The sequence below is a fragment of the Diabrotica virgifera genome, chromosome 5 (assembly GCF_917563875.1).
Source record: "Diabrotica virgifera virgifera chromosome 5, PGI_DIABVI_V3a".
In the NCBI taxonomy this organism is placed as follows: Eukaryota; Metazoa; Arthropoda; class Insecta; order Coleoptera; family Chrysomelidae; genus Diabrotica; species Diabrotica virgifera.
Genome location: NC_065447.1, coordinates 219,776,450 through 219,801,427, shown reverse-complemented (window position 1 = coordinate 219,801,427; position 24,978 = coordinate 219,776,450). Strand labels below are relative to the sequence as shown.

Sequence of the window (24,978 nt, the reverse complement as noted above, 5' to 3'; positions counted from 1 at the left end):
AAGACAGAAAAAGTAGGGATACACGTAAAATATTTGCGAATTATGTACCTATAGCCTTAATGCGGCCGATATTATAGTGGTAATTACATTGTTGTCAAATCTTCCGTTTTTCTTGAAATCTTATGAACTTTCTTATTTCAAATAGAACACCCTGTATATTTTTTGCATTTAGTAATTCTTAAGGGATACTGATTATTTTTCATATGATATTCCCTATACCTAAATGCCATAATTTAGAAGTTATTGCTACATTTATTAAAAAAAAATTCTACAACCGTGTTAAAAATGCAATTTTTAGCACTCCATAGGAGCGTTAAAATGCTACTTTAAAGCACTAGTGCTTTAAAAATTTTAAGGCACTGCAGTTAAAAGTGAATTGTCAAATTGTGAAACGTCAAAATATTTATATTTCATTTATTAACATTAATATTAATAGTACAACTTGCGCAATTTGAAAAAGGTGGTTTAAAAGGTTTTTTAAAATTTAATTTAAACTGTATTATTGCATTTTAACATGTTTGTAGAAAAAAACTATTAAAATTTGTTAGAATATACAACAATAAAAGTAGATGTTATTATTCTATAGTTGTTATGATTTACGTATTGACAGTATATTCAGTTTTGATGTATTGTCAAGAAAAATATAAAAATGGAATGTTCAAGTAAAAGTTTTTGTAGATATTGTCCTGTAATTGAGAATGAATAAATTATAATTGTTGATACATAAGACGTTTGTAGAAAAAATATTGTATGATATACGTGTGACGTGTTAAAAAGTACATTTTTAAGGCACTCGTGTGAATTGCAGAATTCGCTTCGCTCATTTTGCAAACTTTCACATGCGTGCCTTAAAATTGTACTTTTAACACTTATATCATAAATAACTATTAAACAATTTATAAAAATCAATTTTTTCGGCCCGGGTAGACATTATTTTAGGTTCCTTGGATCATTGTGAACAAAAAAGTTTTTTTGTAATTTTCCCCTAAAGTTAATCGTTTCCGAGTTATAAACAATTTAAAACTGAAAGAAATCGAAAAATGACGATTTTCTTGGTTCAAAAACACACTTAAAAAATATTAGTTTTGAAACTACGAAATTCCTAAATTCAAGTTAAAGCCTTATTTTATCAGTTATAGTTCAAGCAATCTATATAGTGTAATAGGTAAGATTTGTAGCTTTCTTTGGGTTGTTCTTCTTTAATATTAGGCCGGCAGCTGGTGTTTTCTGGTAATTAAATATGTAGTTAAAATATTTATTTATACTTAGGTAAATAGCGTTAAAGCAGGACATAATATTGTATGTGTTAAAATTAATTTTATCAATTTTTTAATAATATTTAACCTCACAGGGACCTCCCTCTTACCGCATGCTTGCATTAATAACTGATGTAGAATAGCTTTTATAATTAATCTTGTTATTGTTAGAATTACTGATACTAAAAGAACTTTATAAAAACACAGTTAGATCTAAAATTACTTTAGGTATACAGTTCAAAACTTTAAAATTCAGCACAAAATGCAAGCATGTCCCCGCTCTTTTTTTTATTAAAAATACAAAATCTAAAAATATTTTTTTAACCGAGTCTTTTCATTAGTACACTTATGCTTGGAAAATGAATTACACAACACAACAATTAAAATACTGATACACTTAACTCATTTTCTCCTTCTTCCGTATTTTCTTCGTCACTATCATCGCCCAATTCAATAATAAATTTATTTCCACCATTAATGTGGAAGTGCCCAATCTTCTTATAATATTCTTCCACTTTGATCACTTTGGCGATTCTTTTCTGCCAGTCTACTTTGGTAATATTGGCTACTTCTTTTTTAATGATCTCAATTACCTTTTTGTCAAATTTAGGAAATTTATTTGAACGCCTTATACTTGGTTTTAATTGTCCCCAAATTAACTCAATAGGATTGAAAACACAAAAGTAGGGGGGAAGTCTCAATATAGTGTGTCCATGCTTTTCGGCAATACTCTCTAGAGCGTATAATTTTCTAAATTGCTTTGTGTGTAGAACTTCAATAAGTTGTTTTTTTGTGTAAAAATCTTCGAAATACAAATCATTTTCCATTAAAAAATTTTGTAGGTCAGCTTTCTTTGAAGATGTATTTGGTATTTTAGTGAGTTGTCGGGAATGATAGGAAGCGTTGTCAAGCACTATTACGCTGTTTTTCTCCAAGTTTGGGATCAGCGAGTTTTCAAACCAATCTTCAAAAATGTCAGCTTCCATATTCTTGTGGTAGTCAACGTTACAATCTTCCATTTTCTTCCCACATAATTTTAAAGCATTCGGAACCCATCCCTCACTTCCTCCGCAATGTACAATAATTAGTCGCGAGCCTTTATTTGCAGGCATTTCTGGTATGCACATGCTTGAACCATCTGTCCATCCTTTCTTTACTGTATCGTGGGTATCATACCAAGTTTCATCTAAATAATAAATTCTCCTATTTTCTTGCCTATATTTAGTAATTTCTTCTAGGTACATATTACGTCTGTTGACTATTCTTTGGCTTTCCATAATTGCTTGACGTTTATTTATTTTTTTGAACTTAAAGCCCATTTTTTTTATCCAATTTTGAAGAGTTTTCTCACAGCAGTTCATATTTCGACCGGTTGTTTCCAATTTCTTTCTTATTATTTCTATTGTAGGTATTTCATTGCTTTTGTAGCAGTCGTATATTGTGGTTTTCAATAGTTTTACAAGTGAAGGATTTAAAGGTCTTGAAAATTTGTAGTCACATCGTTTCTTGCGATGATAGGGTTCATTTTTAACTATTTTATATACAGTAGAAAGTGGAATTTCTGTTAAATCAGAGGTGGCTTGTGCCAATAGTGTTTCATCGAAGCCGAATTTCGTACGTAGATTTTTGTATACATTCAAACATACTTGCTGTGTTTCTGCATTTAAATGCATTCGAATCTTCTTTACGATCTCTTTTTTTTTAGTAATTACATTCACACTAGCACTGGCAATTTCTACAATATCAGCGTTATCGTACGCGATATTTACATTATCCCACGGGCGCCACATCACTATTCACATTAATTAAATTACAATAATCAACACTTGACACTCTCCAAACGAAATACTAAACCAATATTCAAAATAATTACAGCAAACAAAACACTCGTATCACTTAACACACGTACACTCCAGTACTAATACACTGCTAGCTACCGAACTAAAACTAATCTTTTGCACGAAACTTGTGAATAGATATGCGGGAGGTCTGGCCGTAAAAACACAGATGCTTTCACAAAGGGCCGCTTCTTAAACGTTTGACCTAACATCTATATTTGAAGAATATCATATTTCACCGGCTTAAAGCTATTCTACAGTATTTTTTACTTGGACAATACCGATAAGCAATTTGGTCTTGTTTCATTTAAAAATATTATTTTTTAGTTGTAGATCGCCAATTCTCTCATATGCGCTTTATTAATAATTAAAAAAACAATATTTTAGAATAAAAAGTGCCAAAAATTATTATGGGTATCTAATAAAAGAGGGTTTGATCTTGAATTTAGGTACTGTGTAATTTCAAAAATTATTTGTTTTACTTGTGTTTTGAACCTTGAAAATCGTCATTTTTCGTTTTTTTCAGTTTTAAATTATTTATAACTGGAAAACGATTAACGTTAGAGAAAAATTACAACATACCTTTTTTGTACCCAATAATCCAAAAAAAACCTAAAATAATGTCTACCCGGGCCGAAAAAATTGATTTTTATAAATTGTTTCAAAATTATTTTTAATAAATGTAGCAATAACTCAGAAAATATGGCATTTAGGTATAGGGAATATCATATGAAAAATAATCACTATCCCTTAAGGATTCCAAAACTTAAAAAATATACAGGATGTTCCATTTGAAATAAGAAAGTTCATTAGATTTCCAGAAAACCGAAAGATTTGTCAACAATGTAATTACCACTATAATATCGGCCGCATTAAAAGACCCTTGCCCACCAAAATCTATAAAAATCGTTCTAGCGGATTCCGAGAAAATAACGTGTTGCCAGACTTTTTCGCAACCCTGTATGTTAGGATACTTTTAAAAAAAATCTAGAGTAGCAAAATAGACTATAGCAGTCAAAATAGACTAATATTAATCTATTTGGACATTCCAATTGTCTGTTTATTAATGTCAATTTAAATCAAATGTCAATTTATATTTTGTTAATGTAGTAAACATACATATTCTATCATAACCACACTGTAAAACAAATTATTTGTAAAATAGTTTGATTTTTTATCATAAGAATTGTATATGTATTGATCATACAAAAGTGATATTATAGTTTGAAGCTAATGCTTTATGAAAAATCGGTAAAAAAACAAAAACCTATAGAGTTAATACTACCAAAAAGATTTAGGTAAGCCTTGTACAAATGTTGCATCTTTTATATTCATGATTTCTTTACTTTATTAATAGAATTCATTCTTCCTTAGATCAATAAAATTCATTTGATATCAAATTGAGACTCCTTAGTTTTGCATTTTGTCTATTAATTAGTATAACGAGAAAAATTTAGATTTGATGGCTTGGACGAGTTACAAATACCTTCTGAAAGATTTATACATCTTCAAAAGAATTATTATCTTTGTTCCGTTGCGTTCACGGAAACACATAAACAAAATAATATTAATAAAACGCAAACAACTGTCAATAATACATTTATTTATTTTTGGTAAAAAAAGGCGTGCTTTGTTTATATCTCGAAAGGGCTTGTTATTCTTTTACCCAGCAAGGGTGTATGACCGACCGACGCCTGCTGGGTTGTGTGAACCGGCTGGAGGCTGTGTATCGACTGAACTAGACCACAAACACTAATTTGTCATTATGTGGTTCTACCATATGGCCAGACAGGCGACAATTTATTAGATCTGGCGTTTGAAAAACTGAAAACATTTCTGTGGTTTTTAATAAGTTGACATAAAGAGGGTGGCTAATCTGACACCGTAATCTATTATGGAATTTGTGTTTCCCGTGAAAAAGCCATTAATTTTATACATTCTGGTTTTGCATATTAGGAGCGAAAACCCATATTATTTCGTTTAGAAAGGAAAGTTAATGTTTAAAATTAGCAATTAAAAAAATAGTAACATAGTAATTGAAGCGTGTCGCCACATCTTTTTCTTTTTGTAAAGACATTACTGTCTGTTTTTCAATGTGCCTCCAGTAAGTTGTCTTTAATAGTATATTTGTTGTCATTTTTGACTTAGATCAAAAGACGAGTCAGACTGACATGGGCGGCATTTGGCAAACTAAGCTACATCCTTAACAGCAAAAGATATCCACAACATCTTAAGACCAAGATATACAATCAATGCATACTCCCTGTTCTCAATTGTAGTTCTCAAACGTGGACGTTTACAAAAGCAATCATGGACAAAATCATAAAAACGCAAGGAGCAATGGAAAAGCAATTGTTGCACATAAGACTAATGGATAAAAGGAGAAACGAGTGGATAAGAGAGAAAACCAAAGTTAGGGATGTTAGAGAATAAGTTGCAAAATTGAAGTGGAGATTTGCCGGACACAATATAAGACAAAAGGAAGACCGATGGAACAAAATTCGTATAAATTGGAGGCCGTGGGAATATAATGGAAGCATAGGAAGACCCCAAATGAGATGGGCAGATGATATCAAGAAGCACGTGGGCTCTAGGTGTATAACTGTAGCGACAGACAAAGAAGCGTGGAAGAGAATTGGGGAGGCCTATGTCCAAAGATGGACCGAAGAAGGCTATTTAGATGGCTTATATGATCGTTTTATTCTACGCTTCTATTTCTTATGCTCTTACGCTACTTGATGTTCTCCATCTTGTACCTTAATCGTATATAACATCTTAGTAGTTTTGTTGTTATAACGATGCATTTTGTCTTTTTTGGGGAAATTAAAGATTAATTTAAGTTGGTTTTCTCCCATTTGGTTATCCATTTTTAGTTCTTACCTTTTTTATTACTTCTTCGTTCATGATCAGGTTGAACAATAAAGAACTCAGAGAATGCCCCTGTCTTATCCCATTGCCAAATTTAATTGGGTTATTTAGTTCTTCTTCTACTTTTTCTTGTAATATGTTATTCTGGTATATATTTTCGATCGTTTTGGTTACTCCTAGAGATATTTCTATCAAAAAACTATGAAGTCATAAAAAGCATTAAAATAGAAAAACTGGAGTATTTGGGTCATATTATCAGAGGTGAAAAGTATGATATACAGTAAAACCTGCCATATCCGGATGAATGTGGCGACAGACCGATCCGGATATAAAAAAATCCGGATATCAAGACCACTACTTCTTTTACAGTCTCTGAAATGTTTTCTCCTTCATACATTCCAGTAATCAACGCCGTCAATAACGTTCGTCAATAGACACGTTTTATAGATTCTATAATATATTATTTCGCCTTCTTTTAGTTCTTCTTTTAGTGCGTTGTCCAACAGCAGGATTGCCGTTCTCGGTAGATTTCGGTAGATCTGGACGGTGCAGAACCGTCCGGATATGGGGAGGTCCGGATATGACAGGTCCGGATATGGCGGGTTGTGCTGTACTTAGAATCAGTATGTAGAGAAATATTCTTCTGTGCAGCCACATTTCAGATGCGTTTAACTTGTTGATGATACCGTGTTTGTACTTCTAGTTCTGTTCTTCTTCTTCTTATACTTGTTGTAGATCTTTCGATCTGTTAATTCCGACGTTGAAGCATTTCTTCCCGTTGGTTCCGAGCACATAAGCAGGATGTCTGAATCAAGGATAGTAAGAATAGCCAGGGACAAGTCACCGTTAGGCAGGAGAAGTATAGGACGCCCAAGGAAAAGATGGAATGACAACTTAGTGGCAGAATGAAAGGCACCGTTGAAGAAAAACAGGCAGTACTGCCTATATAAAAGAAGAAGAAGCATTTCTTGAGAGGTAGACTGCCAGCTATATCTCCATCTTTTTGAAGGTCTCCCCGGTGGACTCTTGCCTGCTGGTTTTCCTTTTAGCGCAATTCTTGGTAGTCTGTGCTCCTCCATTCTTTTTACATGACTGAACCCTTCTCTTCCTTTTTGCCTGCCCCATCTGACTACATCTTGCACTCCACATTGTTCCCTGATAATGTTGTTTCGTATTCTATCTCTTCTTGTCTTCCCTGCTATTGCTCTTAGTGTCTTCATTTCGGCTGTTCGTAGAATGCTTTTCGTTTTATTGGTGTCTTCTCTTGATTCAATGCCATAGGTCTTGACAGGTCTGATGCAAGTTTTATAAATTCTAACTTTGCTATCCATTCTCATATATGGGTTATTCCAGACCACATCTCTCAAACATCCGGACAAGACAGCGGCCTTGTTAATTTGTCTTCTTAGGTCTCTGACTGGGTCATGATAACTTGATAACTCTACACCTAGATAATTGAACTGGTTTAGCTGTTCTATGGGTTTCCCTCTACCACGAGCTTGCATCTAATTGGGTCTTTCGCAATGGTAATGCATTTTGTTTTCTACTTGGATATGTTCATGTTGAGTCGTCGGCATGCTTGATAGAATCGATAAAGTTGTCTTTGTAGGTCATCCTCGTTCTCTGCAATCAGGACTGCATCATACGCATAGCACACTATACTGATTCTACTGTGGTCGAGTCTGTATCCTAGTTGAAGCGATTCCACATCTTCTATTATTTCATCCATTAGCATATTGAATAAAAATGGACTGAGGTTGTCTCCCTGCCTGATTCCTCCTCCTTACTTCTGTTCCATAGTGTCTTACCATCGATTTTCGAAGGGTTTTCATCTCTGCTGTTTCTAGCATTATTTTTGTCCTGTTTGTGTTAGGTAGTGTTTCTGCCGCGTATGTCATTATTGGCCTAATGACTGTTTTGTAAATTCTGCCTTTCGTTTCTTTTCCGATATTTTTATTTCTCCATATTGTTTCATTCAGGCAACCTGCGGCTCTGCTCTATTCACTTGATTATCCACTTCTGCTTCGAGCTTTCCGTAGCTAGATAGAAATTAATTTAAAGTTGTGTGAAGAGCAGTGTAAAGAGTAATGACAAACAATTTTTTGATAAGTAACGCAATATTAGCTGTAACTTTAAATAATTATTTTAAAAAATTAACCGACTATACACTATGCTGCTTTAAGTTTTTTTCTCATTGAAAATAATAAACTTACTAAAGAGTAAATTGCAAATTTTAACCGAAATTGATTATGTTTCTAGAAGATTAAATAATAATATCATATTAAGATTATTATTCAATACGGTATTATTTTTACAATGTAGGAAATGCGTATCTGTAGAAAATTATGTTTAAAGTTCCGTAGAATTTAAACTGATTGGTTTACTTATGAATGCAACATCTTCCAAGCTTTTACCTCATCATAACGCACTGTCTAATATAATAATCAGTTCAAACTTATGGCAAAAAGCTAGCAGTTCTACAATAGTAAAGGCTCATGAAAACCTATAATTAAAGTTAGGCAAATGTCCGATCTTTAGCATTCCTCTGTTCAGAATAATCTAGCCTGCCTTTAAAGGCTGGAAGAGTTAATAAACTTAAATTTAATGTCCAATATAGTGATATGTTGATGTCCTTAACGAGATAGAAAGAAAATTTTAGTTTTTGCACTTATTTCATTTAATACTTATAATAGAAATGAAATATACAGGATCAGATGGTAAACAAAAAAAGTACAAACACTAAAATTTGTGTAAAATTTGGAGATAGCTACTCTTAATAAATAAAATGTATTACTTAACATTAAAAAATACATACTATGATTATTAATTAAAATAATATAATCAAAATAGAGAAACTCTTGCTAAAAGGTATATACCTATTCTATAAAATAACTAAGACCTTGGGTGGCCTTTGTACTGATAAGCCTGGCATTAAAAAAAGCAGCCTGCAAGATTGATCACTAAATTGAATTTTAGCTGCAGTTCTCATTCCTAAGAATAGCTATTAAACTGATGCAATGAGTAACCTAATTAAAAAGGAGTATACAGTGATGAGCGCGCTAATAACCGCCAAAATAACGCAAAAGATGGAAAGCATAATACATTGTGAAGTAAAAAGAGATGAAACTAGTAGAGGTGGAAATTATCGATATAAACGTATAAATTAACATTACATTATATAGTTTCCCACCTTTAGACGTATCGGAGGAGTATGACAACTGTCACTGTGACAGGAGAATTTTATAAAATACTCCTGTCACAGACGTCTAAAGGTGGCAAACTATGTAATGTAATGTTAATTTATACGTTTATATCGATAATTTACACCTCTACTAGTTTTATCTGTTTTTATTTCACAATGTATTATGTTTTCCATCTTTTGCGTTATTTTGGCTCTGCGTTTTTTTCTGTTATCTCGGTTAGTAGCGTGCTCTGCATTGTATTATTATGAATAAAAAAAGGTATAATTATATTGTAAATAAAGATGTGTTATAATGCTGAGCATAAAACCATTTTTACTATATTGCTATCATGTAAAATCTTACTACAGTTTAATTCATGTTTATTTTGGTATATCTATGTGTGAATTTATTTGTTTTAAATGCATGGGTTGTTTGACCATTAAATACAATAAGGTCCTGCATCTAGGAAAGGTATTATTGTAAATGTATTGTAACATTTGACAACACTTAATAAATGAATTGACATAATGAACTAAATTTTGCAAAATTTTGGTAAATTTTTAACAATTGAAAAATATAATTGTATAAAATTGACAACGTGATGCTAAAAAGTCTAAAATAAAGATGTGTAGTGGGTTGTAAAATCATCAAATACCCGTATATATGTGGTATTTATAGATTTCGACAAGGCATTCGACTGCATAGAGCACCGGGTAGTAAGACAGGTACTAGGAAATAGTAGAATAGACTTCAGATATACAGAATTGTGTTGTCAGTGTGCCCATACTATATCATTTATGTTATATATTCTCGGATAAAGAAAACAGCCACATGGCGCTGAATTTAAATGGTTTACAAGGTTGGTGTTTGCCGTCCGGTCTTCGGGGAGTGATAATTTTTTTTTAATTAAAACGGTTTTTTAAAATAGAAAAGCAAATGTCAAAACACGAATAAACGGCCGGAAATATACAAACTAAAAATGTCAAGATTTTTTGTGCTTATCGTATCAAATGGTACACAATATCTATTTAAATGATGTTGTTCTGAAGCTATTTCCTTGTGGCATTTATTAACTATTTTTAATGGGAAGTAAGCCTCAATTTTACCAAAAAAATGATTTTATTAACTTTTCGACGCCCAAGTCGGGTGTCGTTGTCAAAATACATAATAATATTAAATTAAACAAAAATTTTCTTGGAAAATGTCTTCTAATAATTATTAGAAGAATTTTTACTAAGCAACAACATTTTTGTTTAATTCAGTATTATTTTGTATTTTGACAACGACACCCGACTTGGGCGTCGAAACGTTAATAAAATCATTTTTTTGGTAAAAATTGTGGCTTATTTCCCATTGAAAATAGTTGATTATTTGAATGATATAATGTGATATATACACTTATGCTTACATAACCTTATTCTTTTAAACGATTTGTAATTACATAGAAACTACCATCCATTAACATAAAACTCTACAACATTTAAGGGAATTTTGGAAAGCAAAGTGTATAATAAAATATATATAAGAGATTCTCTACATCTATTAGTGTTTTATATTGGGTTTTTAAGGTTACATATTTTCATATTTCTAACTTCTCAATTTTAATCAACATCATTTCTCCATCCTCTAAAACCAGATTTCTAAATTTGGATATACCCCTAGGTCCTTGAATTTTATTTCTAATTGTTTTTGAAGTTATACTTCTTTAGGCACTAAGGTGAATTTTTACATTCCCTGGCGCATGCGTACACCGACAGTATGGTATTAGTCGCTACATCTTTATGTAGCGCAAATAAGGTGTGCGTGAAAAGAATATATTATTATTAGTGTTTTTAGTAAATATATTTATTATAATTTTTGTGTCTTTGGATTTGTCTTCCTCGGGAATAAGATATTTTATAATAATAGTAAGTATATTTAAAGTATTTTTGTATACTTCACTTGGTCTATTAAATTTGTCAGTATGTATGAGAACTCTTGTAACCTGTCAAAACAAAGGGAATATAGCTCAGTGGTAGAGCGTGTGACCGGAGATCAGAGGTCCCGGTTAGTTTAATCTTTAAATAAAATACAAATAACCCGTTGAAAGTATATTTATTTCGTGGACATCATATAATAGATAGTACATATAACTTCTTACGTGCGTACAAAGTACACGCACATTCCTTTTGTTCATGTTTTTGATTTTGGTTTTCCCCACGCTTCTTACCTACTGGTTAAAAAAGTTTGTTGTTAAATCAGCTGAGTTTTCTGCTGTTAATTTTAATATCGTCTTGTTTGTACGATAACTTCTTTGCGAAAACTATTAGTAGTGCTCTTAGAGATATAGACAAACCAGTCTCTTCAATTCTAATTTTTCGTTAGATTTTTCAAAATTATCAATTGCAGTGAGATGGGTGAGATACGGGGACGGCCAAGGATTTCAGCACCAAAAATTTCACTTCACATAATAATTTCAAAATATTCGATATTTTTGTCCATGAGTGTACTACACTTATGGACAACATAAAACATAAAAAACGTGGAAACAGTGTACTACATAAAAAACAGATGTATAGAAAAACTTTGAGTACTTTATCACACACTTATACTTTCATATTATGCGGTTTGCAAAAATTATAATAAGAAACATCGAGCTACCTCCACAATTTACCAATATGACCACATAAAGTCTTGATTTCTCTATCTAGTCATTTTAAGCAACATCTAGGTATATTTAGGACACATCTGAATGCATCGAGACATTGCCTAAGAAGAATATATTAATCATCATCAATAACAAACCCTGTTCTTGCTTGCTGAGCGTGTTGATTTCTCTGTAGGATGTTCATGCACTGAGTTAGACAATGCAGTGATGCCGCCGATGTGGCTTTGAGCAGGAGCAAATTGGGATCCACAAAGAATTTGCTACCTATAACACCATTTTAGATTTTAATATTATAATTTTACTCCTAATTCATTTTTATATAAAAAAATAATGTAACTAAAACTTTTTAATGTGCTTAATCGTTGGGATGAAAAGTTCGTAGGCTGAAAGAACTTTTTTTATAAAATTTGATTTTGTTATTCAATATAATACCTTCGGGGGCGATACACCGATTAATACAACTCTTCAATACCATTTTTATAATTAAATTATTTATAATACAATTTGTCTTTAGCCTCAAAATAAGTCTCAGTTTCGGCGATTGCCTCTTCATTGGTGCTAAATTTCTTTCCAGCGAGCATTCTCTTAAGGTCAGCGAACAGGTGGTAGTCGTTGGAAGCCATATCTGGTGAATACGGTGGCTGCGGAAGCAATTCGAAGCCTAATTCATAAAATTTTGCCATCTTTTTATTGATTTGAACCAGGTGCGTTGTCTTGATGAAATAGCACTTTCTTTTTCTTCAAATGGGGCCGTTTTTTGCAAGTTCGTCCTTCAAACGCTCCAATAACGCAATGTAATAGTCGCTGTTAATGGTTTTTCCCTTTTCAAGGTAGTTGATGAATATTATACCATGCGCATCCCAAAATATTGATACCATAACCTTGCCAGCCGATTGTTGCGTCTTTACACGCTTTGGACTCGGTCCATCACGTGCAGTCCACTCGGCAGACAGTCGATTGGACTCCGGTGTGAAATTATGGAGCCACAGGGTTGAAAAAAAACATGTTTTTTTTTATTTTATACAAAACAAACGTTTTTTTTTTTTTGTTTTAAACGGTTTTTTTTTTGTTTTAAACATGTTTTATTTTTCTTTTTTATATTACGTGTTTTAAACAAATAAAACGTAGAAAAAACATTGTTTAAATCATATTTCTTAAAATGAGAAGGATTTGTTTGAGGAATTAGGCAGCACAGATAGATATAATAACTTATGGCTTTTCAGCACATATTATGAACTTACTTGCCCACAATATAGAAGTGCCAGGAATAAAGAACAGCGTCAAAAAATTGCAAATATTTCAGAAATGTACATTTTGCTAGCGCAAAATTCCGAGAAGCTGGTGATTCTGCTCTTGTATTGCATTAGGATGTTCGTTGGAATACTTTATCGGAATGCTTAGAAAGTTAGTTGAAAAACTGGCCAATATTATTTCACATTTGCTCTAAACAATAGAATAAGTATTAAAAAAATTGGAAAAAAATCCTTTGTAAAAGGGGTAAATTTTTTTTTCTTTTCTTATTAAAATCCCTTAATAGGGCTACATCACATGGCAACCAGGATAATGCCCTGAGGTAATGTATTGAAATTTCCCAACACGTGGGATTCAAATTGAGTTGTTTACATTTCAATGACTTAATGGCAACTGAATGCGAAATGAGTGATGTTTCTGAAAAAACCCCTTTTTTTCAGAAACATCACTCATTTCGCATTCAGTTGCCATTAAGTCACTGAAATGTAAACAACCCAATTTGAATCCCACGTGTTGGGGAATTTCAATACATTACCTCAGGGCATTATCCTGGTTGCCATGTGACCATCACAGGGCTTTTTATTGAAGTATGCACTTTTAAGGCATTTATATTACATGTAAAGGGTTTTTACCCGGATATTTTTATTTTGTGGCTCAGCTAGCATCCAGTTTATCTAACACTGATGATGATTTTTTATAAAAATCGAAAACGTTTTGTTGTGATGTAGCCATTTTAAGGGATTTTAATAAAAAAAAATTTTATACCTTTTACAAAGGATTTTTTTCCAATTTTGTGATTGATGGTATACAGCCAACTACAGGAAAAACATTTTCTTTTCCTTGTGGATTTTTTAGAATAAGTATTGATAAAGATGCAACAAAGCTTGTAAATGATACAAAGTTAAAGGCAAATGCCAAAGACTAGGTATTTATAAAAATTAAAGTATATTACAGTGCAGGGACAAAGTCCAAACAAATACTTGCACTAAATGAGAGGCTACAGAGATATGGCTAGAACATCTGGAAACATTCGAGACTGAACACGCAAATGGCGAATTTTTGGTAAACGATACGAATAAAGTAAAGGAGCTTATGAAAATAACTTTGATCCTGGCTCATTTCTTGACAAGTTTGCTTGCTCATCGCTTTAGTGGAAATAAATTTAGTCAAGAGCAAATAAAAACTGGTATGGAATATATAGAAACTTCATTCCACATTCAGAAGCATTGCCAATTATTATTAATTACCAGGCAAAGTGTGTACCCTTTAATCCATATATATTGTCTAAACATCTAATGTACAACCATTGGCATGGTGGCGTTCTATGGTCATACAACATAAAAAAACTCTTCTCATCATACGCTTTAGTCAATTCCAAACTATGTAACCAGCTAGGCAATGTCAAAGCTGCTAAGTTAGTTTCAATTTTTAAAGAGCTTAATTCTATAATTGTGTTCCCATTATTAATAAATAAAAATATATTTGTTACAAAGTCTGTATAACAATATATTATGTATAAGATTTTTTTCATATTTATGTATTATTCACAAAAAAAAAATGAAAAAAAAGGCTTGTTTAATTTAAGTGTTTTAAACATGTTTAAAACAGTTGTTTAAAACAAAATGTTTAAAACAAAACAACCCTGTGGAGCCATATTTCATCCATTGTAATATATCGACGCAAAAATTAGGTTTTATTACGATTAAAGATATACTTCAAATACTTCTCAGAATCATCAATTCGTTGTTGTTTTTTATAGATTGTGAGCTCTCGCAACACCCACTTTGAACAGAGCTTTCGCATACCCTGAACCCGGATTTAATACCAGTAGTGCCATCTATGTGTCAGCCTACGAACTTTTCATCCCACCCGTTATGTCCTTCTTCATTTTAATGATCCAAAACTATATATAAACTGTTGCAAACATGTAACATATCTGTCTAATAATAATATCGTATGGCATTTTTGCCGGGGAGATCCTTTCGGATAGTTCCGGCGCCATTTACATCTTTAACCCTGTTTTAAGGAACTAGTGCCGATGTACACTAGCCCAGGGGGACCGACGGCTTTACGTGCTCTCCGAGGGACGGTGAGACGGCTTGTGTCATTATTGGAAATGAAAATGGTTTGTCTTTGGCAGGGTCGAACCCACGTCTACTGGCGTATGAGGCCAGCGTTTATGCCGTTACTCCACGGCCGCTCACACATATCTGCCTAAATGGAGGTCTTTTACACATCTCTTGGAGATCTCTAATGTACAATAAGCTACAAAAATCTTATTTGAAGCAACCTCCAAATACATATACAGTAATCTCCAATACAGCTTTTAGCGCAAAAACATATTTTAGCAGATAATATGTTACATTGTAGGTAATGGGCGCACAGCAATGAAATGTGTTAAATAATCAAAAATAAACAAACTAAAAGAGATACGAAAGATGTCCCAAAAGTATCTGATCTTGATGTTTGATGTGTATAACAGATCAAAAAGAAGACTGATCAAAGGTGAGATAAAAGTGGACTAAGGGCAATACTTGTTAATTACTAAAAATTCTAAAAAGACTGCGTAGGCCTGCAGCTAAAATACAATTAATCATTACATTAATACATATTTAAATAATTACGTGTTACATAATATTTTTGACCATAATATAGTGTTTTCTAGTTATTCTTCACCTCTTTGAACAAATTGATGTATTTAAGTCCTCCACTGTCTTCTATCCATTGCTTTACTCTCTAGTCCCTGATTCCCATAGGTTCTATATCTTCCTCTAATTTCTCGTGCCACTTTTTCCTGTCTTTTTCATCTCCTTGTTCTAACTGGAGCCATTTGTAGTATGTAATATGTACTTTCTTTGGTATTCTTTTCATATTCAACAAGACCTGCCCACCTTAATATTTGTGCTTTCATGGATCTTGTTCTTACTTGTGGCTCCTTATAAAACATCTTTAATTCATGATTAGTTCTTCTTTTCCAACCATCTGCTGTGATTTTTTCACCGAAAATAGCCTCCAATATCCTCCGTTCTTCTCTATTCATAATTTCTCCCTGTGCTTTATTCAGTTACCAGGCCTCACATTCATAGGTCATTGTCTGGCAATAACAGTTTTGTAGTATGTATTTGATATTATAATGTAGACTACATAGTTTTTTTCCAAGCATCAAAATACTTTTTCAAGCATTGAAATACTTTATACACCAAACTATACTCTAAAATAACAAATACTTACCTGCAGACTCAATAGACCTACAAAGAGCAGAATCAGCTTGTTCAGTTTGTTGAAGCTGTGACCTCACACATCCTAACGCATCCAATACTGCCAATTGCTCTCTTGGGGGTAATGGAGGACTGCTAGCACTGATTGCCTACAAGATAAAAAATATGACTGCTTTTTAATACATCTTAAAATAAATATGTAGTTGATCCAGTTTTACTGGATAAAAACAATTATTCTCATTGACATTATTATTATGCTCCTGAAGCTATTATTAGAAGACTTTTTTACCAAGCAAAAAAGACAAAATTTTAAAGTAATTTATTAATGATATTTTCATAACGATTTCCGAAGTGGAAAGCGAAATGTCAAATAAACTTAATTTTAAAGTAAAATTGTGACCTTTTCCCAAATAAAATAGTAAAATACCATTATTATTATTTTCAAACAGTAATTTTTTAATACCTTTTATTATTTCTATCTCCTAGTATACGAGGTCTGGCTATTAAATAACGAGACTGCTTATGAAAAAGAGTTTTATTTTAAAAATTATTCTAAAATCGAATGCTCTACTTCAATATATTCCCCTTCCCTCGCCACACACTGTTCCATTCGTTTTTTCCATTGGTCAAAGCAATGCTGAAAGTCTTCTTTTGTTAGAGCTTTTAGGAGCTCCGCCGTTTTTCGCTTCTCCTCTTCCATCGTCTCGAACCAGATTCCTTTTAAGGCAGACTTGATCTTCGGAAACAGGAAAAAGTCACAGGGTGCTACATCAGGCGAGTACGGCGGGTGTTCGAGCACTGGAATGCCTCTAGCGGCTAAATAACGATCTGTTGACAGACGAGCTTTTGGTCAGGGGTCAAATTTTTTGGGATCAACTTCGCACAGACTTTCTTCATGTTCAATTCATGTAAAATTTTTCTGACAGTTTCTTTATCGGCGTTTACTGTCTCAGCAATTATCCGAATGCGCATACGACGATCTCCGCGCACAATTTCATTTATTTCGGTCATTGTTTGCGGAGTTGAAACAGAGACAGGTCGACCTGGACGTTGGTCATCTTCGGCGCTCTCTCGGCCTTCAGAAACCCGTTTATACCATTCGAAAACACGAGCACGAGATAGAGAATTCTCACCATAGGCCTCTTTCAACAAATTATAGCACTCAGTCGGAGTTTTTTTTTTTAATTTAACGAGAAATTTCACATTAATCCGTTGCTCATGTTTTTCGTCACACATTGTTATCGGCACGAGAAAAAAACACGTTCTTTTCTAACCTCTACAGAAAAAATACTACTACAGCGACAAAAACGTGTTTTCGTACTGGAAGAGTAGACACTTCCAGTTTGCTTCCAGCTATCCAATGCTGCATTCGTTTCCCACTCTTCCCCTCTAGGACACCTTCTGCGCGCGCAGTCTCGTTATTTAATAGCCAGACCTCTTACTTTTCTATTGTATTCATAATTGAGCAAGGCGGTTCACAGTTACATGTTCTACTTTTAATATTGTATAGATTAAAAGTCTGTGAAAATATTAGAGAGTAAGTAATCAATCAAGCATTCAATATACAAGGTTTTAGAGAATGTTAGTAAATAAATACAAAAAACTCCAAAGGGTGATTGTGAATGAAAAAATATTGACTGTGCTATATAATATAGGTCTGGATCCTGCGTATGAAAAAAAAGTTGATCAATAGCAAGCTGAAAATAGCTTAAGGGTGTCTAGTCGGATAAACTTTGATATATGGGAACACTGGAACAGGGGCAGTTTTAATTGTGGAACAGGTTAAAAATTTCGAACGGCCACACCGCGAAAATGGCACATTTATTTTGTCCGACAGAACAGACAAACTCTCCGAACAGAGATTAAACTCTCATGCAAAAATCAGAGTGCTATTTATCACCAAATGGGCGTTTTAATGAGTGGAACATGTAGCATATGTCAAATGGCAGGAATTATGACAGGTGATAAATAGCAGTCTGATTTTTGCATGAGAGTTTAATCTCTGTTCGGAGAGTTTAAGTCTGTTCTGTCGGACAAAATAAATGTGCCATTTTTGTGGTGTGACCGTTCCAAATTTTTAACCTGTTCTACATTTAAAACTGCCCCTGTTCCAGTGTTCCCATATATCAAAGTTTACCCGACTAGACACCCTTAAGCTATTAACAAATTTTGAGCTTGCTATTAATCAACTTTTTTTTCATACGTGGGATCCAGACCTAATAATTATATCGGCAAATTATTGTGTTGAATTTATTCTTACAAACTGACGATCTATTTTTTTTTTACTGATTATGAGACATGCATTTTGTCTATGGTTAAAGTAATGGAAACGGTCGACAAGTTCGATAATTGTATGACGAGTTGTATCCATGACGTAGGGTACCCCATCACACCATATTTGCTGGTGTTCACAAACATTTGTACTAACAGTACAACTAAGAAACAAACAGCTGACTGCAAACACCCTCGAAAAATACGAACTTCTGATAAGTGTCCTTCTTCTGAAAGTTTTCTTCTGATAAAATCTTCCAATGAGAGAAAATTAAAAAGAAGATTATTTAAGTGCAGCTATACTATATGATACTATGGTTTGTTTTTAAACCAGGAGGAGTAAACTAAAAAGACAGATTCACACCCAAAAAGTCACTATAAACATCACCAAATACATCTTCTTTTTTGGTTGATCATGTTGGTCTTGATGGTAATCCATAAATATTATATTATACTAATGTATTGCTAAAAACAACAGTTTTTAGAATTACATTAATACAATCGCCGATATAACTTAATTAACCTATGAAATGCCAATAGTGCCAAAATTTTATAAATGTCATTAGTGTCAAAATTTCATAACAGTGGAGTAAACTTGCCTGCGGTTTGACCAATTACAAAAAAGCATTATGGCGCAGTAAATTTGAATTACTCCTCCTGTTTTAAAAACAAACCATAGTAGGAGGTTTATAAAAACAAACAAATATATAATGCTATAAAATAGTTTTTATAAAAGTGAAGTATACACAGGATTTATATTTTAGTAGTAACTAACCTTCGTGTGAGACTCTGCCACAGCCCTCAACCCATTCACCCATTCCTGCCTTGCTCTAGCATCTGTAGCCCTCAACTTCAACATATCACCTGACGCACAGTTAACTGTAAAAGTCTTTGAATCTTCATCACTAGGACATATCACAGCTCCAGCTAAATGTACCGACCCTCTTGGCACTGTTCCATCCGGTTTTTCACCTTCACAGAGGAAGTAATGTAGAAGTCCTGCATTGGCGTCTACTAAGAAGTATCTGTACTGCCAGCCTTTCATCACATTTGTGTACTTGTACAGTTGTCCAGAAAATTGTCTCTGCTTGGTATGCAGATCCATAACTGACTGCAAATTAAAAATAAATTATTGACAGGCTATGCAAGTTTTTTGAAAAATGTGATATACTTATTATAATATAGATGATAATCAGGAAAGTGTGGACACTTTCACATACCCAGACTGGTTGTGAATTAAAGATAACAATGTCATCTAAGAAATTAAAAGAAGAATAGGTATTGCCATGGTTTGAGAAGACAGAGGGCCTCAAAGCTACACAAAAAACTTAAAGTGACTGTCTATAATCACTAATAAGACCAGTGATAAAGCATGGAGCAGAAATGTGTGCCCTTATATCATAAGAATATATAGAGGAATAAAAGAGCACGATTTGTTTCGGACATGTTAAACTTTAAGTTGTATAGAAGTTTCTATGAAAGAAGAAGCTGTGGGTGTACAGAAGAATTCTGAAAATATCGTGGACAGAACACATCACAAACAAAGAGGTTCTGAGAAAGATGAAAAAAGAAATGGATATCTTAAATACCATCAAAACAAGAAAATTAGAATATCTCGGACATATTACACATGGAGAGAGATACAATTTGCTCCAATTGATTATGCAGGAAAAGATTCAAGGAAAAAGAAGCAAAGGGACAGGCAGAATATCGTGGCTGTGCAACCTGAGAGAATGGTACGGATATACATCAAATAAACTTTTCAGAGCAGCTGTCTCTAAAGTCTGAATAGCTATGATGATTGCTGACCTCTTTCGTGGAGATGGCACTTAAAGAAGAAGTTTCTATGAACCTGACATACAATTAATGTAGTATGCCTTAGATGGATAAGGTTAGGGGATAGTGCAATAAAAAAGTTTTTAAATGAAAAGAGCTAATGGGACAATGAACTAGAGGAAGACCGGGACTTTGGTATTAAGACAACCCAGAGAACAACTTAAATTCTAGCAGAGTTAGAGCATCGAGACAATTTGCCAAAGACAGGGATGAATGAAGGTAGGTTTTGGCTCATAGTGAGCTCTGATGCCAATGATGATGATGATATGATAATATAGGGAAAACTAGAAAAGAGTTTCAAATAATTCCTGGTAGTATCAAATAATATGGAGTTTACTCAGTTGTTCCATATTATCAGATGAGGTAACTTACATTATAATCATGCACAGTCAGTCTGCAACAATGTATATTACAAGATATTAAACATATCCTTCATACTCCTTTTTTAATGATATAAACATGATAATCTTAAATAAAAATAAGTGAGAAAATTGGTAGCTCTTTAAAAATTTGATGATACATCAATATTTGTGATAAAGCAGTAAGGTCATATCGCCGGTCCAAAATAAGAATGATGTAACTGCAAAAAGCCAAATGTCTCAGGAGAGCAAAAAACGAATTTGAAATATTTAAAACAGGGATTAAATGAGGAGTAATCATCCAGAAGCATCGGTATGACATTTATTCTTGAAATGATGGCTTTTATTTTTATCCCTATTGGTTCGAAATTCATTATCTTAATTTAATCCCCCCATTTTCAACGCTATCTACAGTTGCGTCATTCTTGATCTTACAATTTTTCTGTCCAAGAAAACTATTTTTAAATATTTGGTATGCAGTTTATTCTCACAGCAATGACTTTTATTTTCATCCCTATTGGTCTGAATTTCATTATCTTAATTTAGTCCCCCCATTTTCAACCTTATTTACAGTTGCATCATTATTAATCTAAAACAAGGTCTAAAATGGTGCGTACTTCAATAATGACGTAACTACCCTGTAGTAGTGGCTCAGCACATAGTGACAGTTCTGTCGCTTTTGTATCATCTGTACACAGTATTTTAGAAGTTAATTACGCAATAAACAGGAATTGACAAAATTTGCAGTTACATCATTCTTCTTCCGAACCGGCGATATGTAACATTATATATTTAAATATTGCAAGATGTAGAACGATAACAAATAATCACTTTAAAAGTATATGAATGTATTTTAGGGGAGAAACAGATCAAGCTATTTATTTGAAAATTATGATTGGTACACTGTATAATATCGGGAGAGCTAGAAGAGAATTTTATAGAATTCCTGGTAGAATCAAATACATAATATGAAATTTTAAATCAACTGTTCCATATTATAAAAGGAGCTAACTTACAATGTCATCATGCACAATCTGTCTGCAGCAATACATATTAAAAGTATGCTGCATACTCCTTTTTTAAAGATAGAAAAATGCTAGTCTTAAATGATGATAAGTCTAAAAATCTCTAGTTGTTTAAAATTTGATGATGTATGAATACTTGTTATAAAGCAGGAAGGTCATAAAATTGTATAATATATAAGTATTTCGAGATGTAGAACTTTTAGAAGTTATAGTTATAATCATAATCAGCAATAGGGATAACAAATAATCACTTCACTTTAAAACCATTTAAATGTTTATGTATTTAAAACATCACTGTTTTAGAGGAACAACAGATTCTAAACTTTACTGAGCTCGTTTTGTAGTGACTAATGGGCAAATTGTCAAAACTAGAACCACAATAATTGTAAGTTGTGTTGTTTTCATGTCTTGGTTTACATTATAAATTGTTATAGAATTAATACTTGTAGCAAAATTATAAATTTAAAGGACTTAACCTCAACTAATTTATTTTGAGTCATTTAAACCATTTATTTGGGCGTTGGTCAGAATCAGCCGATCATATCACTATTTTGGAGTTGTGTACTTGAAAAACTAAGAAAAATTTTATATTGTTTTTATTTTCCAAATTGGAAAACCAATCAATCTAATGATGACAACTGATGACAACTATTGACACTGACAGTGACAGAAGTCATTCTTCTTTTCGATTAACCGGACAGCAGAAGACAGAACACGTATTGCATAAACAAGTGCTCTGAATATTACGTGCGTGGCCGTCTTTACAGGGGCCATGTTCCGTAATAAAAGAGAAGATCGGGATAAGAATCCTGTGATATTGGACTTTTTCGGTAGATGGCAGCTTTACACTGTCCATTTTTTGTCCTCTGATAAAAATTATAGAAAGAATATTTAAATTATTATAAAAATATGTAATTACTTGCTGTACTCTGTACTATAGTAATAAACATGCCGTACCTTAGGAGAATTATACATAATAATTTTATGCATTTAGATAAATGGATTAAACAATAAAAAATGAACAATGAAATAAGTAGGACCAGGATTAATTCTGGAAGCATAGGTTGTCACAAGATTAATTTTATTCATAAACTCATACAAATAGTAGAAATACGAAACACCTAATAAAGAAACCTACAGTGAAGTAAAAAAGTTCTACTTCTAGTGTAAAATAGTATGGGTGTATTTAAAATTATTATTATAAAAAATTGAAATTATCCAATCGGATTAAAATTTCAGAACGTTCCCGGTTTTATTAGACCATCACATCATCAGTGTAAACATAGAAATTGAAACTAGCTACTTAATAAGGTTTAATAAACTTTGGGTCAGGTACATATTAAATTTATTAAAAATTAAAATTATTGCAACATATGACTCATATAAGGCCGATGTTGAAAAATTTTACTTTAAGGGAACGCACCTACTGAGCCCTACTCGAAACAACGACTACATTATGACCTGATGAAGATACCAGCCAACTGTTGGCTGTTATCTTCCAACAAGTTCTACAACGAAAGGGAAAAAAATTATGAATTTTTCTTATGGAAAGATGATGAATTATGAAGCCTCTTTAGCTCAGTGGTAGAGCACTGGTCTCGTAAACCAGGGGTCGTGAGTTCAAACCTCACAGGAGGCAGATAACTTTTTAGCTTTACTAAGGCCAGAAAACAAACAAAGATGAAGAATAATTATAGGGGGCAATGACTTAAAACAACGACATAGGTATTTGAATAAAATAATGTGTTGAACGTCTTATCTGCTCTGCAATCTCTAATATAATCATTACTAAACGGAGTTTATAGCAACGACCTAAGTTGAATTTATTTTGTGTGTCTGTGAAAGAATCGACGAGTTAAAAAAAGAAGTAAAAGTACTTTTTGTCGACCAAAAATGGTTTGTGACTTTACTTAATCGTTCAATAGAATAGGTATAATTTACTGAAGCCTATAATAATCCTACGTAAGATTATACAATAATGATCACGATCAGGGAAACAATATACGGAGATGGGCAAATATGGAATAAATTCATTTTTTTCGAGAATGAACCATTTTGGAAATAAATCTCGAAAAAGGTTGATTTTTATTTTTAAATTATGACTTTTTGACATAATATATAATATATATCATACTAGTTACGTCATCCATTTGATGATGCGTGATGACGTAATCGATAATTTATTTAAAAGAGAATAGCGGGGTCGTATAATGATAGTTCATTTGTAAGGTTATTCAATTATCTTTTCAGTAATATAAACTTTACCATAATTATTTATACAGGGTGGCAAAAAAATATTTTTTGATTTTAATTTATTTTCCACAAAAAGAAGAATGTATGTAATTTATTTAATTCAAAATATGTACCCACATTTAGTGCTGTCAGAAAATAGAAAAAAAAATGTTTATTTGATAAATAAAAATTGCTTTTCGCTTAAAGTCATTATTCAAGATGCCACCCACTTGCCTCTTGGCAATCGAATCAATTGAACATCGAATTTAAACGAAAAGCAATGTTTATTTGTCATATAAAGTTTTTTTTATTTTTTCTGACAGTAGTAAAATGTACTTTAAATTAAATAAATTAATGTGTCTGACTTTCTGTGTCAATTAATTTAATTAAAAAAAGTTTTTTTTGGACACCGTGTATCAGTAATTATGTTAATATTTATATTACTGAAGAGAGAATTGAATAACCTTTCAAAAGACTAAATGAGCTAGCACTCAACCCCTATTCTTATTTAAAAATCATCGATTACATCATCACCACGCCCAGATGGATGACGTCACTAGTATGCTATATATGCCAAAATATCATAATTTAAAAATAAAAATCGACCTGTTTCGGTATTTTTCCTGCTTAGTCGTCGGTTTATGAAATAACGAATTTATTCCTTTCATTTGAACAATAGTGTATACCTACAGAAGAGTAGTAAGATAGTGTAAACTCTCTATCCGTAATAATTATCACTGAGATGATAATATGAATTTAGGACGATCAAGGGGATAAAACAGGGAGATGGTGCAAGACAAATTCTATTCGTTATAAGTATGGAGAAGATAGAAAAACTTAAGTTAGAAATAAGCATTAACAAATGCAAGACTGAGAAAATAGTAGGATATGAGGAGCAGAAGATTGAATATGAAAGCCGAGTGATGTAGATACTACACATTTTGTGTAAATTAGTTGTTTTAAAATGTACAGATAAAGTTTTATTGTGTTTAATT

At 32.6% G+C, this 24,978-nt stretch overlaps 2 protein-coding genes and 1 non-coding gene across 4 annotated transcripts in view; 1 reads left to right on the top strand and 2 right to left on the bottom strand.

Annotated features, from left to right (window-relative positions):
- The window catches only part of LOC126884669 (oxysterol-binding protein-related protein 11), a 37,572-nt gene extending 15,162 nt beyond the window's left edge, over nt 1-22,410 (bottom strand). Inside the window, exons 1-4 of one of the 2 annotated variants that reach the window (XM_050650740.1) lie at nt 22,228-22,410; nt 19,307-19,642; nt 16,274-16,409; nt 11,929-12,055 (exon numbers count right to left, since the gene is read on the bottom strand). In XM_050650740.1, coding sequence (XP_050506697.1) covers nt 11,929-12,055; nt 16,274-16,409; nt 19,307-19,642; nt 22,228-22,251 — 623 coding nt within the window. In that variant the 5' untranslated portion in view covers nt 22,252-22,410. The remainder of the gene's footprint in view (nt 1-11,928; nt 12,056-16,273; nt 16,410-19,306; nt 19,643-22,227) is intronic. The other variant, XM_050650741.1, reaches the window with a different exon arrangement.
- LOC126884671 (protein GVQW3-like) lies at nt 16,731-17,897 on the bottom strand. The gene has a single exon (XM_050650743.1). It carries the CDS (start codon nt 17,494-17,496, stop codon nt 17,077-17,079), a length of 420 nt encoding a protein of 139 aa, XP_050506700.1. The 5' UTR covers nt 17,497-17,897; the 3' UTR covers nt 16,731-17,076.
- A 908-nt stretch (nt 22,411-23,318) lies between the features above and the next one.
- Nucleotides 23,319-23,390, top strand: Trnat-cgu (transfer RNA threonine (anticodon CGU)). Its single transcript has one exon. It is a non-coding gene; the product is annotated as a tRNA-Thr (tRNA).
- The last annotated feature ends 1,588 nt before the right edge of the window (nt 23,391-24,978 follow it).